Consider the following 21,058-nt stretch of genomic DNA (forward strand, 5'->3'; position numbering starts at 1 on the left):
GGCTAATCTCAAGGCAGCGAGTGTACAAGTCTGTCCCCATCTGAACTTTGGGTGGATGAAACTGCAAATACACAGCTGAGTCCTACCGCTGCGTAGCCTCTCTCACTCTCTCCCTCTCGCTCTCTCTTTCTTTCTCACTCTGCTCAGTATTAGCTCGCTTTGCTCCATTGCCATCCGCCTGCTCACAGCATGTCAAAAAGTAAGATCCGAGATGTGGCTGTGTCAAGTTGGACTCATGTCAGGTCTAAATATATGAGAGGAATGCCATTTGGAATTCGCAGCGGAGGAAGGCGAGACATTATTGCAGATGGAGACACACAGGGATAAAGTCAATCAAGACGCAGACACGCGCACGCAGATACACACACACACACAAACAGACACGGACGCCCTCTCATGTACAAACAACAGGCAAAGCTATCCTGTCATCTCACTCCTAATGGAAAGTGCAGCGATGACATGGATGTAAAAAGGGGGCTTGATTTCCGTGGCAACCAGTGCAACAGAAGGAGCAGGAAAACCAAAAATACTGCATTGCGTCACAGCGTTAAAGCCCAGTGACTTGTGCTTGCAAGGCCACAGCTAAATTATAGCTTCACACTACTGCTGAACAAAGTCCAAAATGAGGCTGATGATACTGATGAGCACCAAAATCCAAATAATCCAATCGGCCCACTTGAGTGCGATAGTCCACGGTCCCACATTACAGGACAGGAAGTTCTCATCAGTGGTTTGTAGTCTTCACTGTGGTTTTCTTGAGGAACACATTGATTGATGTCCAGATGTTCTTCACGAACAGCATAAGATGGTAAAGAGTTTATTTCTCCACCATCTGTCCATAAAGTGGACTACGATCAAAGAATCGATGCATTTATCAACAAATGTCAGGTTATAAATATAATGATATGAAAGGCAGGAAACTAGAATGCCATAATTTGTCACGTTACACTCTACGTCAAATCCCAGGGTCATCGTCATAGTCACATCTGGTTTATTTTAAGATAGTCCTTTAGTTGAGTAATCCAATGTTATTCCAAGAGCCCCACCTCCACCCCCCCCCCCATCCAAAGCAATATGTACACATACAGTACATACACAGAAAGCGAGAGACTTACTTATGCTCTGAACACATGTTCAATTAATGCCATCTAACTTTTTGACATCTTTGAGAGGAGGAATTTGGTCTGCACATCTAACATCAAACTTACTTTGTCTTGTGATATAGCTAGTCATTAATGAACGGGGGATGACCATCTGCTTGGTGTGTAAATAGTTAAGATATCCGAGCTTTACCTACAGCGTTTGTACTGCACCTTATTTTTGTTCCACACAGAACTTTTTGATGTTTGTAGTCATCTTTGCATGTTTCTGCTGTTTGTACCGCAGCATCTAATCTCAGTGCAACGTATGTTTTACAGGAGATTAGTAGTTATGTGTTCTTCTTCTTTTGCTGCTTCAGAGCAATTGGCAAACAGCTTTAAGGTGCATTACCACCCCCTTTTGGTGGTAGTAATACATTACCATCAGGCGCAGGTAAAAACAAGTGAAAGAAGACAATCAGTGCATAAAGTATTCTTTTTTTTCTTTCTTTTTTTTAAAGAGTATTCAAAAATTTGAAAATCACCATCTCTGTCATTTAGTGACATGGGGTACTTTAGTAGTGTTACCTATATTATATTGGCACATGATCTGTTTTTGGAGCTCTCTGATGTTGTTCTTCTATGTCATTATTTTTATTTTATTGCTTTATTTTTTAAGTTTGTCTGGTTTATATCTTGGAATTTCTGTTGGAATTAGATTTTATGTTATTTGTGAATGTAATCTAACTGGAGCTTCAAAGGAACATCCTCTTTTTTAATAAAATGTATGGTGATCCCAATGAAGGGAAAATAATTGATTAATCTGATTTTCATACGTGACTGCAGAACAGTGATGTGCTACATTCATAAGTATCTCTTTGATGATAAGTGATCAATGCTGTCCTTATTACAAGTGCCAAGTTCGCCAGTGGCAAAAATACAGATGAACAACTTATAATACCCATCTTTTTTTAATTGTTATTTGTCATTACAATTCCATGTAGATGACTGTTTCATTGTTGTTAGCAACAATATCATGTAAAGCAGAATACATGACGTTAGATGGCTCTAGTTAGGGAATGCAAATTGTTGTTTACAGAGACAAGATGTCAAACCCACTGGACAGTGGAATACACTAGTGACGATTAGCTCTCAGTTTCATCATCATTCTATCTCCAGGTAAGTGTTGCTGTAGCTGCTACATAGTTTTGGTGCATTGTTGGATTTTTTTTCAGAGAACTGTAGAATTTAACTTTCAGAAATTCAACTAAAATGGTGAACAGAAAACAGTGCACTCGAACAAACTAATACTGACTTTACATGCAGTGTTTGGAAAGGCTTACTAACAGGAGAAATGAGAGACGAACATATCTATGTCAAAGACTAATATATTACTGTGGTGTGTTGTACAGCTGATCTTTTGTAAACAAACTACCTCTACACTGCTGAAGTTGCTCCATTTTTTTTGTAACTGATTCCTCCACCTTGGGACTGCTTTCAGGCATGCTTGTTCTTATGCATGTATTACACAACAAGTAGTTCCAACCCAGTGCTCTGATTGGTCAACCGTACATTTGGAACGTGCTCAAATCACTAGAAATATCACTCCACCTTCATAATGGGAATATATAATTGGAATTGAATTGCATATGATATGCAATATAATGTTGTTCTTACTTGTTATAGGCCTACTAATTGTGAACCATTTGTTAAAATCGGGTCTGTTTTGGTCCATTTTTTTTCCACTCCGAGCACCCCTCCGTAACACAACAGATAGTCGCGCACTTAAAATCCAAGCAGCAGCCAGCTTGACCGGGAATGTTTTCACACATGACACGGTGCTAAAATCTTGAAAATACATGACTCCCGGGCGCTTGCACCTCGGTCCTGTCGTGCCAACAATGACGTTAAAGCACACCCTCTCGTGTAATATTGCTTAAATATACATCCATACATAACATGCCATGTTATACACAGTTTGCAATCTCAAAACTTTACAAAATGTGGGAGCGAAAATGGCCAGAGCAGAGCAGGACTTTACGCCAGAACACATTGCCATTGGCCGACACTCGACGGCAGTCAAAGTGATTGTGCTTTCTAAACCTCGTGGGTCATTAGACTTGACACTTTATCACCTGTATTTACTTTCAGTTTGAGACATAAAGTCTCTGGATTCATGATTCTTCTGCAGAAGAAAAACAGTAACAATGAAAATTAATTTGTGGCCACAACAGTGTTTGCAGCAGTGACTCCTTCACTGGGGATAAAAAAAATGTAAAGCCCAAGGGGAGTGAACATAAAAACTCAAGTGAGTTATGGCCTCACTTTGTTTAAAATGTATGAAACACATTGTATGGGTTGCATTAAATTACACTTGGCAGACTCAAGCTGAGATCTGATCATGGTGTGAGCCAGACCACCTGTGGAGGTCTGGCAGGTCTAATGACATACCGATCACACTTAGATTCAAATAAGACTTAAATACCAGGTGTAGACTAAAAGTGGTCAAATCAGGTTTCTGTATTTTCTTCTCATGAGCACTTTAACTCTCCCTGTCACAGCTTAATTTAAGATAAGACCTTGAATGGCCTACTCTGTTCTTCTTTAAAACCCAACTGAAAAGCGTATCTGTTTTGTTTCATGTGGATGTTCTTTCTGATACACAAATACTCAACGTGCTTAGGGGCAAAATATAACAGGTAGAATAGCGGTTTTAAGATGTTGACATGTGATGGCATAATGGGGACACTCTCATCCTACTGTAGAAATATACAGCACATGGGTATGTAGCTATAAGGCAGTGATTTCAATAACTAAGAGATCTGACTCCAATCTAATGAACAACTTTATAACAGGATCCATAACTGCACTAAAAGGAAGCCAACTCACAGCACTTTTGTGATGTATTCAATACAACACCTGATCAGAGCAGCCTTAATGTAAAATCTGTTTAATTGTCCTTAAAATTTTTTGCCTTGATTGTTCAATAGTCTGCAGAACTTCTGAGTTTGAATCTTTCCTTATGGTCTTCCTTCCTTCCAGACAGCTGTAGCACATTGGGTGGTACGTAGGTAGGTGTTTACTCCGTAAAAAAAAACCTCTCACCTCCCCCACAAACACATTAAATATGGAATCTGAAAATTGAAAGTGGACTTGGTGTGGACTCCTTATGTAACCAGATTGTCAGCATCTGATGATTTCAGCAAAAGTTTCTCAGTCCTGTGTGGGAGGAAGAGTACACCGACAAGAGCTTTTTCCAGACTTAAAACTCATGTTTGGAGAAGATATATATATTTTTTTGTCTTGTAAGACATACTGTGAAATTGCTGGAGAGATTGCTACTTCATGCTCTTTCATCTCACAGTTCATAAAATACTGTATCAGCTGTCTGGACTCCTTCAGGAAAACTACCTGAGATTGCCCTCGCCAGAAAATGATGGCGTTGGTTGTATGCTCAGACATTTAAATGGGATTGATATTTGAAATACAGGGTTATGTAGAATCCCACTGTAGACAGTTCGGATTTTACTTGTCAATAGCAGCACTAGATGAATGTATTGTACATAATAAGGCCATATTTCTCAATGGCTGAAATAAACAATGGCTGAAATAAACATCAGAGACATTAGAAAACAGAGACAAAATATAGTCTCTACACACACACACACACACACACGCACACGCACACACACTCACACACACACACACGCACACACACACACACGTACACACAAAGCCAGCTGGGCACTGGCTCACAGGAAAGCCAGATTTAAACAATGACATTGACAATAAAACAACAATCACCGAAACTGTTATTTACTCGCAAAGCAGGCGATGATCTGATGGCATGCACAAAGTATACACAAACGTTACACAACAGTAGCTACGCAGTGGAAGCCAGATTTACAAAATATGATAAATAAGATAGTATCGACCAATAACATGGTTAGTATTCACAGGCAAAAGAAAGGCGTCTGTTCATCAAACCAGCAGTTTATACATGGCTAATGTGCATTTAGGCTTACTAACTCACTTTACACTTTACAGTGGCACCCTATTCATAGTTTACTTTATTATTTTGCTATTCTTTTTTATTTGTTTATTTTGAACTGTTATCCCTGAGAGATCCACCATTGGATCATTTCTGTCAATTTATTTGGGGTAGATACCAGGTATGATGTGTATGAAACAGACAAAAAAAAAAACTTGCCTTGCTTGGTTGGTGATATCTTCATCCTTTCCTTGGTCCGAGCTGATGTCATTAGCCTCTTCCTCCCTTCTAGCTTAATAAACATGATTTTACTGCCTTAGGATCTGTCGAGGCACTAATCTGTGTATTAAAGAAACCCATGATACCTATCTGACCTTAAACATAATTTCCAACTGGACAAGGGTTTGTAGCCTAAAACCTACTATTAACCATTTACTGAAATCAAAATATGATTAGAACTATGAACATAACCAAAACAAGAAACAAAACATTTTGTCATTTAAATTGTATTATTATTATCTGTTTTCATTTATAGATGTGGATGTGCAGATCTTCTACCAACTGCTATCCGGTGCTTCAGCACGCTCCACGCTACATTTTCATGCCTAGTGGTTGTGTGAATGATGACGTTTTCCCTCAGAAGAAAAGGCAAAAGGTAGCGCAACGTTGTTATGCTGCAACAAAATATCGGTGTGGTTTATTGTTCCATTTTTTTTTTTTTTAACCTGGTCATTTTTCAATGAACTCAACCAGAGGGTTTTTAGACACTCTCTGGTCTTAAGCATTCTGGTGGCTCAACTTGATGGTATCTACAATGCACTGAAGTAGGTCTATCTTTGACTCTTCATTGTGTGTCATTCAACAGCAGGCACAGTCCTAATTAACTGTGTATAGTGACACTTTCTTCTCCACAGTCCCATGTTAATTTTCGCTGGGTTTTGTGCACACTGTTGGCTACCTTCCCTCAACCATCTATTTTTTTTAGATTGTTTTCTTTCCCAGTTATCGCCCCTTTTTAAATCCTCTTAACCTCCACTTTATTGGTCCAAAGCCCTCATCCGAAACTTCTCGCCTTTGCCTTATTTTCAATTTACAATACAAACAAAATGTATTGTGGTTGCCCACAAAATGGTTGCCCAGAGTCTAAAACCATATTGTTCTATTTATGGGGCCCATGTTCACACATGTGAGAGGGCTGAGACTAAATAATCAGGCAGGTTTGTTTTTGCACTTCGTTAAACAGTATATTGAATTTTCTCATTTCTAAAATAACTTTCATTATTAATGAACAAAGATTCCTTTAATCTTCTGCTTTTCAGTCATGCAAATAAACACACAACCCCGTCCCCAAGATATTACATCTAAATATAACTAACTTTCAAAAGCAAACATGCTTTAACAGAAACATACTGCCTCTTAAATTACACTCTATTAATATTATGAGAAAATGTTGACTGAGTAAATGTATCAGTAAAATGCTCACATACAACAGGTTTTATAGCAAAATATCCAGTTTTGCAAAAAGTGCATCTACTCAGAAATTTTGGGTTTTTTTTATGCTTTTTTTTTTTTAGGGGGAGTTTTCTCATATCTGAATAGGGGGGGAGGGGTTGAAGATCAGACAGTGTTATAGGCCATTACAGATTGTAAAACCCCTTCATGAAAATTTGTGATATTGGGTGATGCTAAAAAAAGAACTAACTTGACCTGACTTGGTTAAGGGAAAGACCGCAGTGTTGGTGTAACCACGGACAGTACAAAGGATAGAAACCCTGGAGTCAAAGTCCTGCACATTTTCTACACCTACCAAGCACCTGTGTATGAACATCACCATGTAGCTGGGGAAACAAGTTAGTATAAACACAATTTCGAGGAGATAGATTTCCATTACATTTCAAATGCTGTTCTCTGTGTTACTCTTCCAGTATGCTCTACTTGGATGTCCCCTGCCCCTTCTAAACTGCCCCTCCTTTATTGTAGAGGTAGATTACATAGACCTGATTATGGTAAAGAAACAAATGTGGTGCCCTCAATAATTGACCCACATGTCCCCTCTCTTGTTGTCACCCTGTCACCATCTCGCCTCTCATACTTGCTCTAACTTAATCTCTCCCTCTCTTTCTCCTATCTGAAACTGGACCTGAAATGACCAGCACACGTTCCTATTGGGGGGCTCAGACTGATTCATGTGGGAGCTGCTGTGGCGCTTCACATTTCTTGTCTTAATATGTCCAGGCAGATGAAAGGGGGAGCAGAGCAAACTGATGGCAGAGACCAGTGCTGCATTTTCATTCCTTTGAAATGGGAGTGTGATGCCAGGATTCACCAGGAGGTCTTACAAAGCCAAGCCAATAATGAAGAGAAGAGGAGAGTTACAGCGAAAAGGGGATGAGGGGTGTGGAGTTAGTTGCAGATGGGTGAGAGAAAAGGGGAAAATAAGGAAAACGAGACAGATGGGGGCGGGTGATGGAGAAAAGAAGAAAGCAATTCGGAGCTGCAGATGACGGCAAATGAAGTAATGTGCAACAACAGTCTGTATTATGAAAATCCTAGACCAGACTTTATTTTATAGCCTTTGAAAAGATCATGAAATCTTCTGAAATAACTGGAGGAGATGCTTTCTCTCACTCCACACCGACCAAAAACAAATTTGACTTAAACACCTGCAATCTGACAATTCAAATGCATCTGGACTCAGTAAATCATCTCTGATTGTGTTGGGTTATTAAAATCTGGTACTTTGATCAACATCAGAGAAAGAAAATGAAATCTCGCAGAGAAGTCCAAATGTTTTGCAACTCTCTAATTACCTGTCAAACATTTAAAACACACCTCTTTCAAATCCGATGCTGAAACACAGTCATGTTATTGCAAGTCCCAATTCTCGTAAATCTGAAACATATTATTATCTTCATGGTTGCTTACATTCAAATGAGCCTTTTGTGCAACTTTTTATTTATTTTATTTTTTTATGGTTGTACTGTTTTTTTCTGACCCAATATGGACACTTAAAATTCATGCTTTCAATATTCTGTCGGTAAAGATTCTCCAGAACACTCAGTAAATCATCAGATTCCTGCAATAGTCTTTTCTTGGGTTGAACAATAAACTCTTGTTACCCAAATGCAACAGAATTTAAGTCGGAAAATCAGAACTCATGAACTGAGAGGACTTTTAATCCCGACCACACTTGATCTTTTAATTGTTTAATATTTGAGTTACAGATTAGTATTAGCAACTGTAATAGTTGATAACACTGCTGAACTAAACAATCATAATGTGGGATGATGCTAATCCAAATGAAATCAAGTACTATATAATGATGTATATGAACTTGGTAGAGCATGTGCTGTTGTCAGATGTCATGTGGTGTCTTAATTGGTTGGCACTCACTTTGTTAAATTAAGCACAAAGTGACACAAAATAAAATAATTAAAAAATACCTTAAATTTATTGCAAAATAAATGAATGAAAAACTCTTTAATCAAGACATTTCAGTTATTTGTCCAGGTAACGCCATCATTTCCAGACCTCTGATATAATCCCCACCCACTTTGTAGTCCACAGAGCATCTTAATGCTGTCTGTCTCTCCGTTTGTTAACCTACTCTGCCCTCAGTTCGCCTGAAGTTCTCAGCCATCAGTGTTTTGCTTCACCTTCCTGTCCAGCGTCACAAATGCTGCCAGTTGATGTCTGTCCCACTGCTTTAGCGGTATCCCGCAGAGACAACTCAGGGCAGAAAACACATCCTATTAAACACTGTTGAGTGCACAATGACCTTATGAGGACAGGAGTGCTTTGATTCTCCTTCTAGGGATTTGTTTTTTTGGTAAACACATAAACCTCACATTAAACTTTTCTGTTCCGAAAACATGTCATAGAAGAAACAGCTAATTCTGTTTAAAAAGGAAGCGTACCACTGTTGTAAACTTCACTATTACCACAGTGTTTGTGAGCCCTGATTTACACATTACTCAATACCCTGCAAAGACTGAAGGCCAGTTTTAAAAGTACTAACTCCTTCCATTTCCCTATCAAACTTTCAACAAACAAATGTCACACAAGGATTGTTTACAGCATTGTTTACAGCAGCTGAGATGGCCTCAGAGGGCGAGAGACATAGAGACAGCGCAACAATAGAAGAGCGAGGGAGTGTGTGTGTCAGAGGTTTTCTCACTCACCCTGTCTTGCCACCATCTGTCCTGAGGACTGGCATCAATGAGGTTACAGACGGGCACTCACTAATAAGCTCAAACAGGCAGCAGTGAAAGAAGCCACATAAGGACACCCTGCGATCACCATCACCATTAGGGCAGAGACAACTGGAGACGCAAGCTTGTCTGAAGACTTGCCAGAAGCCCCCCGAACTGCAGAGAGAAAACAAAGTTTTGGTAAATCGTTATGAATTCAATTAATAATAATAGTTGTACAGATTTAAAAGACATATTCAACAAGATAATCATGTATTACTGATTCACTTCTTTCTTTTGTTTTTTAAAACAGAGTTATCTGCAGTTCGAGTTCCCATAATTTTGAGAGGATGTAAGATAACAAGATAATTAGAGCCTCATTTCGAGCTTGATGCAGTAGTATGATAAAGACAGTTGATTACAAGGACAGGAATGTAAACTATGGGCCGTGTAAAAACAACCAACCGAAGCCGCTGCACCGGTAGTTTCACGTCTGCGGTTATTGTTGGAACCTGCGCCACCTGTTGGTCTTTTTCACTGGAAATGTTTTGACTTGTTGGAGCAGAAAACACACAGATGTTGCCAATATGGTTACCTTTGTCAACTCACTATTCAAGTGTGCGTGACAGTGTGGATGTGAGCCAGCTTGCGCAATACCTGGGTTCCAAAATTGAATTAGCTAAATCCTTTCCTCATTATTCTGAGCTTTACCTGCTGTGACATCAACATGACATCCACGGAGAAGAAATATAACGGTATGAAAAACAGCAGTTGACTGCAGATGTAGAAACGCAGATGTGCACCATTCTAGGCAAAGAAAGTTGTCGTTCCTCCAATTTTAACACTTATGCCACCTGCAGGCAATGAATAGCATGGTGTGTTGAGTCAGAGCATGAATCAAATTTCTGCCTTGTTTTATTCAAGCAGATTTGAATGCTGGGTGCTGTGCAGAGAGGGTTTATTTGTCCCATGACTGCAAATTTACTGGCTTTTCTGCAGCTAACTATAGATTTATGCACTGACTGAGTGTGTGTGTGTGTTTGTGTGCATGTATGTGTGTATGTTTGTGTGTTCAACGCTGGCTCTGATCTCAGAAGTCGGCAGAAACTCCAGCTCTTTCTATTATTTCCCTCCAGTCACTCTACATTGTTTCCCTCTCTGTATGTTTAACCCTCCTGTTGTCCTTGGGTCAAAATGACCCGCAGCTGTGTTCAACCAAGTTCTATTTTATTTTCATATTTTTTGGGGGGATCATTGGTGACAAGGAGGCTGCGAGGGTTTCTTTAAAGAATGATGACCAATGATCCCAAAAAATATAAAAAGAAAGAAATAAAATAGAACTTGGTTGAACACAGCTGCAGGTCATTCTGACCCAAGGACAACAGGAGGGTTAAAAAACACAAAGCTGCAAAATAATTTCAAATCGCACCATCTTGTCCAGTGTTGGAAAGGTTCCTTTTCAAATGTAAAAGGTTACAGATACTAGTTACCTTGTTCAAAATGTAATGAGTAATGTAACTATTTTAATTACTTCATAAAAGTATGCAAGTTTTTATAGCTCTTTACTTTCTGATTACTTTCCTTACAAATCTTTTAAATGGGCCATGAAGCTAAAAAGCTGAAAAATAAATGTAAATTAAATGTAAACTTGTCAGTATAAACATCACAACAGTACTTAACACTAATTACTTTCACAACTAAATCTTGAAGATTGAAATGTTTTTATTTGAAAGCACAACCAGTAAAAAAAACATATCATGAGCATGTAGATCACAACCAACTGCAGTGAAGGAAAAATGTTTCCACAACCTCAAACCACATCTACATTCAGCTCAACTTCTGAGTGATGACAGACCTTCAACAGGCCTGTGTACTTTTCACAATTTTCTGACATTGGTTCCCATATGACTCTTTGAAAATACTTCTTCATTTAATGCAACTGCCTACGTGGGGTTGCTTCTGAGAGCAATGCACATTGATTTGATTGGGAAGACAAGTTGCGGCATGAATTCAAACAAGAAAGACAATCAAGAACAATGCTCAAGTTTTGGGCACATACTACGCTACTTTAAAAAGTCAGAACTCGGATGTAACCCCTTTGTCATCACGAATATTTTTAATGGTAACTGTAATTTCATTATTTTTTTCTCAGTAACTTTATAATAGATTATGGTTACATCTATTTTGTTCTTTAATTATGTAACTCCATTACATGTAACTGAAGCTACTTCCTAACACTGGCTTGGTCTTAGCCTCAGTCTGCGGTGTCTTCTCCTTACTTTTTGAATGACATGTGAACACACTGCATCTATAAAAAAAAAAAAAAAAAATCAAACACACCTCTATAGCTACAGTTTCTATTTTACATCCAAATCTACAAATACAATTATAAATGTAACACATCTTATGGCCATTTACTCAAAAAATTAGCGGCCTGCTTAACCCTCCTGTTGTCCTCGGGTCAGAATGACCTGCAGCTGTGTTCAACCAAGTTCTATTTTATTTATTTATTTTTATATTTTTTAGGATCATTGGTCATCATTCTTTAAAGAAACCCTCACAGCCTCCTTGTCACCAATGATCCCCAAAAATATGAAAATAAAATAGAACTTGGTTGAACACAGCTGCGGGTCATTTTGACCCAAGGACAACAGGAGGGTTAAGTTGTTTACAATATAAAATGCGGACATCTGTCACACCAACGAGACAATACCTGCAGCAGATCCTGCGACAGTGTTTTCTTCAGATCGGGCTGAGAAAGGTATTTAATTAACTTCAATCAAAAAGACAGAAAGTCATACCTGGTCTTCTAAACTACCGCACGGTGTATTTTTTGAAAAACAAGCGTTAACCCTGGAGCTACACAACAGAGACATCATAATGCCATCAAAGTCACCGGCTGTGTAGAGTGATAGTATCAGGGACAGTGATCTTGACAGGCACGCAGAAGAAAGCACACAAAAAACCATTAAGCCTTTTCTCATTCTTTCACAATAAGACTTGGTGAAATAGAAAAATAGAGCCCCATTTCCTCAAAGGGTTTGTTTCTCTTAAAGGCTTTATGAAGGTAGAGCCTGTGTTGGCCTGTCGGTAAAAGAAATGCCTCAACTAAAACACCACTCTGAGTGATCTCATGTGCGACGTGACCAGCAAGATGAAACAGATTATTATAACATGTTAGTTCACTCCTCATTGGCTCGCCAGTTGCTGAGACAAACAAACAGCCCACAGGACAGGCAGCAGCAGTTCATTCAAGTTGAACGTGAACACTAGTGCTCTTTGATTTAGACAGGGTTATGGAAGGTCAAGCAGAGGGTGGGATGAGGTAGATGTTTATCCTCCTTTCTACTCACTGCAAAGAGATATATATGAGTGACTTGAAAGAGAAGAAGCCAGCATTGAAACTTATCATAAATCTGTTTTGTGGGTTAGTTTTTATGATATTCCATCACTTGTGGCTTCTGGAACCGTGCCATCTCAATAAGTAAGCGGCAGGGAAAAAAAAAAAAAAGGGCTGTTTTCCCAGGTCTGCATTGTCCCCAGCTGAACCTAGAACCGCTGCCAGGAATCCAACGAAGTTTGTAGGAGGTAAAAGCAAGTAGGTTATAATACATATCTGGTTTTCGGCCGCAACAACAAAAGAGCAGTTCCTCGAGGCAAATTTAGGCACAGCAGGTGAGCCTCTTTTTCATCAAAACACTTCTGTTTTCTTGCTGTGAGAAAAAGTAAAGAGGGTCTAGATAATGGAGTGTTAATACAGTGTCACTGGGTGGAGGAAGGTGGGGGGAGGAGTGGAAGGTTGGAGGAGGGGACAAAAATGCATCGAAGTGAAAGAACTGTGTGACTAAAAGACAGCAGATATGTTAAAATGTCGGCCGAAAGAGAGAGAAGGGCAGATTGAGGAATGATGAGTCAGCTGCTGAACTCGTTACAGTTGTTTTTGCCCCCCAGTCGAAACGAGCCTTTAAAAAAAAACAAAAAAAAAAAACGGAGTCTGTCATAACATGCAGCACTTGTACTATTGAAGCAAAGAAGACACATTATTAGCACAAGTCCCCATTTATCTTGTGTCAAATATTATGTTCACTTTAAGCCTCATCGGGGACTGCTGTGCACAACACAACAGTGTTCGAACACAACAGAAGAAACTGAGTAATATTTGATTTGTAGGTACATCACAATGCCAATAATAATAATGGCAAATATCAGTGATAATAATTGGGATGAATATTGTAATATGTGTAAATCTTAGATCAACATCTTCAAACTGCTTGTTTTTGCCGAATAATCCAAAAACTATGGAACTGCAACTTAAGTTGTTATACTTCCAATGACATAAACAAATTCTCACAAATTCTCACATTTGAGAAGCAAGATCAAGTGATGTTTGACTTATCTTAAGGTGTAACCGTTTACTAGCTCAAAATTATCAATATTCGATCAGTCAATTGACTGATTTACTGAGTAATTATTTGATAAAACAAATGGTACTGAAAATATTTTGATACAGGTAATACTAAGTTTGTTTTTTGGGTTTCTTTTCTTAATTATTAGGCTACTGTATTATTATCTCAAATGAAAAGTGCGGTTATAACAACAGAAGTTGAAAACTCAGCAGTCTAATGCTACATCTCTACAATAAATCATAACTTTATGAAGGTTATAATGTTCAGTTTTTGTTGAAATGGGTTGATTTAACAGGTCGTTTTGGAGGATGCAGTTTAGGGTGCTGTTAAAATGTATTCTATTATGGTGCTCATAATGACACCATTAACAGACACCTGTCCAAAACAGCCTCAATAAAAACTGAACATTGTAATTGTCACAATAAAGCAGCAACTGAGTGTCGATTCTGCACGAACCTATTAAGAAATGCGTTTGATTATGTTTCAGAAATACATATGTGTGAATGACATATTATGTGATAAGTGATATCAAGAAAACTGTACCGGTTGGACTGATGAAGCAAAACAAACTTTCTACAGAGATATCAACTTGTTGTTCGACTCGGCGCCGTCTGCTGCCTGAGTCATCACAACTGTGACCCAGAGACGAATGACATCTTCTCTACGTGTCTGGTTTACCGACACCCAGAAGTAAAATATGACACGGATTTACTGTAACAGGAGATTAGGGTTTAACCAATATACCATGTGTTCACTCGACTTGGAATGCTTTTGTTGAATAAGCACACCAGACCAGTAGATGGCATTTCGCCAGGAATGGCTAATATGCATGACCAGATGTTGAATCCCTGCAGAGCACAGAGACATTTTTAACAGAACACCCTCCTAAATGTATGACCCGAGACTGACTCATTAACACTAATCCCTGTGTGGAAATGGATCTGACAAGGATATATGTGGTCCTTATGTATCAGCATCATAATTTAACTTCTAGCAGTGCAATCATCGTTTCAGTAGGGGGTGTGAAGGGGGTCTGGCTTAAAAAAGAAATGTCATTCACTTACTCTTATTCAATTGGCCTATTCTGTTGTTTTTCTTTCTCTGTGTAGTTTTTTTAAATACATTTTTTATTCACGAATAATTACTATGTTCTGTTTTATTAAATAGGCTGAATGTGGAACTTCATTCTTTTGCTTGTAGCAACCGTACCGACTCGTTATTCTCCCGTGACACAAATCAGACTGAACTTTATTTCTCAATAATATTCAAACAATGTTCAATGTTTATATTGTTTCATTATTTTCCCATAAAAACTGCAGCAAAACAAATATAAAGTTTGAATATCATCTGTAGTGCATGGAATTTTTCACAGGTTAAATAATGAAACACATTTTCTAAAATCATTTTTTTATGATTTTAAGATTGAAAATGTTGATCAGACAGTCACTCCTCATGGTAGCTGATACACTGATAAGCAGTAATGGTTTCTTTCAACCGTGATTTGATGTTTCCTTTTGCGTTGATGCAACAAATAATTCCAAAAGCAATTGTGCATATTTGTCTTGTAACTATGAGCTTTGTCAAAAGTGCCTTTCACATTAAGTCTGTGAAATAACTGTGGCAATAAAAAACATGAAGTTAACAAAAGCAGACGCTTAGAGTGCCTGTGTCATCCTACACCGGACTCATGTCGTCTGTCCTCAGGAAATTTTGACATAATAATTAGTTGGATGGAGGAATTGAAAAGCGGGAATGGTCACATACAGTAGGTAATGATAGATAGTCGCTACAGTAGAAAAGTTCAGCATAAACTGCTAGCAGGTAAAATATGAGCTTATGTATGTGAAAGAAACACAGCTTGGTTACCGAATTATCTGCACACACGTAGATTTTGCTGTTGCTGTTGATGTGTAGCCAACACAATTCAAGAAGAGCAGTTTATGAACAATATTTTTATACTGTAATCTTTCCTGAAGCAAAAAAAAAGAGCTACAGACATCCAACATAGGACAAATGAAACCTTTCAGACACCGCTAAAGTAGACTATAGTGTCAGGGAAGGAAAAAAAATGTACCCAAGATTAACATCTCTGATAGTGATAGCTACACTCAAAGCTAAAGTCCTGAAACAGAGGCAACCTCATCCACATCTGTTTAGGTTGGTTCAGACTTAATTTACAAAAGAGCTGCGCAAACTTTAGCCTCAGACCAGACAGGACCTGAGAGGAAACATGAGCAACACATCTGTGGTTTGGCTCTCTGTTTTGATACTTTAAAACAAAAAATGCACTTGCATTTTTATGTTAAATACTCATTTGTGTTGCTGATAAAGTCACTTCTGTGAATAGTGCGGAGCAGCTCTGGTTCAGTTTCTCTCACTGGATGATTCTTTAGACTCTCTGTTGTTTAAATTCACATGCAGCCGGAGCCTCCAGCGGATTTAAGGCAATAATGTGTGAGAGATTTTCTGTACTCTACAGTATTAATGTGAGAAGATGCTTTTAGCCCCTCTATTAGCGTTCCCTGTGGAAATGAGTTTGTGTCGTTGTTTTACATGTACCTTTAGATTGTGTGGTTGTTGTTGTATTTTCTGTGGGTGGATTTTCACTGGTGTTTGTTATGTTGTCCTTCAACTCCCTGGAGGGAGAGACACTTTCTAAAGTGTTTTTAAAAGTTTCTATAAGGTTATTTTGGATTGTCTATCGGAGTATTTTTGTTTTATGAAGGGTTTTAGAAGCAGTGAAAGTGTAATTGCTGTTATGTGTACGTCCATGTACACATAAAAATATGATGGAGGCAGCCATAAATGACATTGTTTTCAGAAAACAGGATCCGAAAATGCAGAATAAGGCATGTGAGAAGAAAATGTAAGACATAGTAAAAGAACTGAAATAAAATGTAGGGCTGAGTGAAACTGCAAAACTGTGAATCACGAGTTTAATTTTTCCAACATTGGGATGAAATACTTTGTATTGTATTGTATTTAACCAAAACAGCCATTCATATTTGGTTATATTATGGATTAAAAAAAAATGCTCACTTTATTATATCAGAGTAAATATCAATATATTGATAATAAATTAAAATCCTAAGTATGAAATCTCTGACGTACCTGGAGATTGAGAAGGCTGGTGGTGACATTCGTTGGCCCTTAAGAACTGTCTGTGGTGTGATCTCAGTGTTTGACTGCAGTCCATGAGGACGGCCTGATCTTGTTTCTGTTTCAGTACAGTCCATCACACAGTCGCTGAGTTGTAAAGTTCTCCTGCAGTCGACATGTCCCCCTGTAATCACAAAAAAACAATGAAAATCACAGTCCAACCAGGTACTTTAAAACAGGCAGGTCAAAGGGATGTTTAAACGTACAGTGGCACTAAAGAAAAATGTGAAGAGGATGTGGGCACACGTTTTTGTTTCTTTTTGGGCTCTCCAATAAGTTCCAGTAGTTTGAGAGGAGTGAGGCTGTGTGAAGGGGGAAACGCGTCAAAACACCCCACAACCAACCAACTGAGACTGTTTTCAACATTCTTTAAAGTTTTATGAGCCATCAGACATCAGCCAGGACACATTTTAAAATGAACTTGGCCCCCTTTACTAAACAAAAAGAAACTAATCACAGAAAGAAGATGATGTTATGTCTCACTGGACTCCGCAAACACAAATAAAGTTACTCCAGATTGTGATTAGTGCGGAGGTGTTTGAGCGCTGCTGCAGAGCACTGGTACTCCTCTACCCTACAAACAGATGTGTGTCCTTGTGGTTTGAAGGAGGACTGAGGAAAAGGATTTGCGTCCTATGAAAAACGGTTGGTGCCGAGACTGGTTTGAAATTTAAGGTCTCACAAATCACTGAAGGCATGTTTGACTCTTTTTCAAAATTGTGGCTGTTTTCAGACTTTTTAGTCCAGATTTTGTACTTTATTTGAATGATTTTCCTTGCAATTTTTTTTTTTTTAAACATAATTATGACGTTAATGATGTTCCATACCAGGACTTTTATCTCACACTGGTGTTTAACTTAGAGTCAGACCAGATTGGATCTGGACATCACTTTTGACAATCATGATTTAAAAAAAAAAAAAAAAAAAAAAAAAATGTATGACGACTCAGCTCAAATAAGGCACCGCTTGTCTTTTGGCTTCGACTCAAAGCTGTGGAGTTGACAGAAGGTAATCCCCACCATGTGAGGCCTCGGCCCCAGTTTGGAGGCGGGGTGTGATTCATTCAAATCTGCCGGTGCTATAAAGAGGGGAAGTTGCAAGTAACCTAACTTCAACCCACAAGATCGTGGCACAGCGCAAGACCATCCGGGTTGTCATTACAAGTGATAATGAATACTATTAAAGCTATTAAAAATGCAGTAGTTTGTTTCGCCCTGCTGCCCCGGTTTCTGGTGGCAGCTGTCATGTTTTGGCTGCTTGACTTTTTATGCATAAGAAAAAGGGTTTTTATCAAGATGAAGGAGCAGGAGGTCGATGCCATTGATCCTCCTCTGTGCATATCGGACTCCAATCGTTTCTTCAGCTTGGAGTCCCTCAAGGCAGTCTGGCACGGACATAAACTGGACTTTCTGAAAGCAGCGCATCTCGGATGCGGAGCACCCAACACCGAAGTTGTTCAGCTGGAGGATCAGCAGCGCAGCCGGATCCTAGACTACGCGAAGGACAAGAGACCGCTCATCCTCAACTTTGGCAGCTGCACCTGACCACCGTTCATGGCGCGTCTGAAGGCTTTCCAGGGGGTTGTGCAACAGAACGCAGACGTTGCTGACTCTCTACTTGTGTACATCGAGGAAGCGCATCCTTCCGACGGCTGGATGAGCACTGACGCGCCGTATCAGATCCCCAAACATCGGTGTCTGGAGGACAGGCTGAACGCCGCGCAGCTGATGCACCTGGAGGTTCCCGGCTGCCTGGTCGTGGTCGACAGCATGGAAAACTCCTCCAACGCTGCGTACGGAGCTTATTTTGACAGACTTTACATACTGCAGGAGGGAAAGATAGTTTACCAGGGCGGCAGGGGACCAGAGGGGTATCGGATCTCAGAGCTCAGAGACTGGCTTGATCAATACAGAGAAAACCTGGACGAATCCAGTAATCTACTTATTAATGTGTAGATGTATTTTTATATTTTTAGAGCTGCTATTACAAAAACAAAAAATGCTGCAATTTTTCAGTATTAGGTATAACTCCATTTAGATCGATTTTCTCCGTCATTAATTGTTTGTGTATTTATTTTTTTTATAAGGTTGGATTAGTTTGTTAAACATTGTAGGATGTCCTCCTTCCTGCCATATTAGACATCTGTATATCATGTTGGGAACCACCCACAAAAGGTTAGTTTGTTTGGACCTTGTTTGTTGGTGAACATGCATTATGTGCGTCAAACGTCCTGTTTAATTTTGTATTTCTTCTCCTTGTGTAAATGCGCCGATAATTAATCTGTCAGGATTCTGAGATGTGCGAATCACTTTGCTCGTCAGTATTGTTGTGAAGTTCGGTTTTTAAACGGGATCAGTCCAGAGAACCGATACTGATGTTTTTCATACTGGAGATCAAAGTGAAGGTTTTCTCTGCCTTGCATGGCGCAAGTCTTTTGTAAATACTCCATTTTATGGATATATTTTTCATTCAATAAAATGCTTTGATCTACTCCAACTTTGCAGACATTTGATTCTATTTTAAACAAAATCCTTAAATTGTTTAATCCCCATTATTGTTGTATGCAAGCAAGGTTGGGACCTGTTTGTCTGTGTGTTTTCTTTTTTGCAGCAACAGCGCACGGTGTACAGATTTGACTGTAATTTGGTTTCTTTGAGGAGAGCAGAATGAATGTTCAATTTCCTGCCCAATAAAGCACAACAGACCTCTCATGGATTCCTGTAAACATCTCCTTTCTGAAGAGCAGTTACTGAAATTGTGGGAAAGCAGAAAATATGAAATCAGAAATGGAAAGATCTCCCAAAATCTTTCTGAAAGCCTTTTGCACAATTTCAATCCAGATTTCCAGCATTGCACAATTAAATCCAATTTATTTCCAGTTAAAGACCAACAAAGATCATCCAATTACAAATTTTTTCAAGAGAAGTCTTGTTTTTTTTGCAGCACTTAAGTCATTTTCACAACCAAAAAAGCTCACATATATCCTCTGAAATCAACTTCTGCACAAGTTTGGTCTACGCTATCAAGGTGAAATATCACGTGTATAAATAGTGGTCAAGCGCCTATACAACTGTAGTGACTATAGGTTTAATGCTGCGGTAAAGAAGCCATCACTTGTTTTCCACAGCCCTTTGTAAGCCTTTGACCTCTTGCAACTAAATGAGGATAATCACACTTCATCCTATTATGCTGAGTGATATAGCCACCTATAAGGGTTTAAACACAAATGTTTTCAGAGCTTAGCGCACCAATCCTACCGGAGAGAAACAGTATTAAGATTGGAGACTTGTAACAGAGTTCTTGGAAACTTGCGCCTTAACACAGATACTTAGATCCCTCTAAGTATTGATTTAATGTTGGATTATCACTCACATTAGCTTTCAACTAATCTGAAAGCGTGCATAAAATACAATGAAAATCCCCCTTTTTCAAATTGTTCCTGGAAGCAGCTTTGCGGCATAACCCACATAAAAGTTGAAGAAAATCCCCTCAAATGGTTTAAATACAAGTCACGAAGCAAGACATCCGCAACTGGGTGCAATGCCTCGGACACAGATGCCTCAGAAAACCAGATATTAACGATGACACAACCTTTGTATGGAGGAACATCTTGTCGGAAGATTTGTTCCAAGTGTGTCCAGCTTTCACAGTGTCATTATTCAGGCAGCTCGGGAATATAAAGCCATTACCTCCAGCCAGGAGGCAAAGTCACAACTGGAACTTTAAAGTAACAAAAACACAACAGGCTTTTAGAAACGCAACCCTCATGACAACACCAGGATGCTCATTGTTGTCATAGAGTGGGTCGTTTCACCAGAAAATGGTGTTTATGAATCGGTGCTTTGAGACAAATTGAAGTCAGTTTGTATGATATAAATATCAGTTGATGGTTGAACCTAGGCGTTGTAATAAAGTGAGAGAAAGCTTTTGTTATGGGTCAGGAAAACAGAATCTCTTGTGTTTTCCCTTTAGATCTGATTTGAGGCAGCAAATAGTCCAATTTTGTCACTGTCAGGTCTCTGGAATTGGAAATCTAAGCCTCTGCAGACAATTCACATGCTCTCTCCACACCACTCCGTGACACTTTAAGTCAACATATGAGGAGGTATGTAGAATAATGTTGTTGAGCAACTGAATAATGGAATGACTACAATTTTGGCACATTTAGTTTGCAGGACCAGCTCTTTGGCACTTCACCAAACTATTAAAGCTGATGTTTGAATCCAAACACTC

At 38.9% G+C, this 21,058-nt stretch overlaps 1 protein-coding gene across 1 annotated transcript; it reads left to right on the forward strand.

Annotated features, from left to right (window-relative positions):
* The first annotated feature begins 17,924 nt into the window (after window positions 1–17,924).
* dio3a (iodothyronine deiodinase 3a) lies at window positions 17,925–19,540 on the forward strand. The gene has a single exon (XM_069720424.1). It carries the CDS (start codon window positions 17,995–17,997, stop codon window positions 18,778–18,780), a length of 786 nt encoding a protein of 261 aa, XP_069576525.1. The 5' UTR covers window positions 17,925–17,994; the 3' UTR covers window positions 18,781–19,540.
* Window positions 19,541–21,058: the final 1,518 nt, after the last annotated feature.

Source organism: Brachyistius frenatus, unplaced genomic scaffold, assembly GCF_029030835.1.
Source record: "Brachyistius frenatus isolate BFR_SWC_R1_liver_20210118 unplaced genomic scaffold, ASM2903083v1 Contig_240, whole genome shotgun sequence".
Taxonomy (NCBI): Eukaryota; Metazoa; Chordata; class Actinopteri; family Embiotocidae; genus Brachyistius; species Brachyistius frenatus.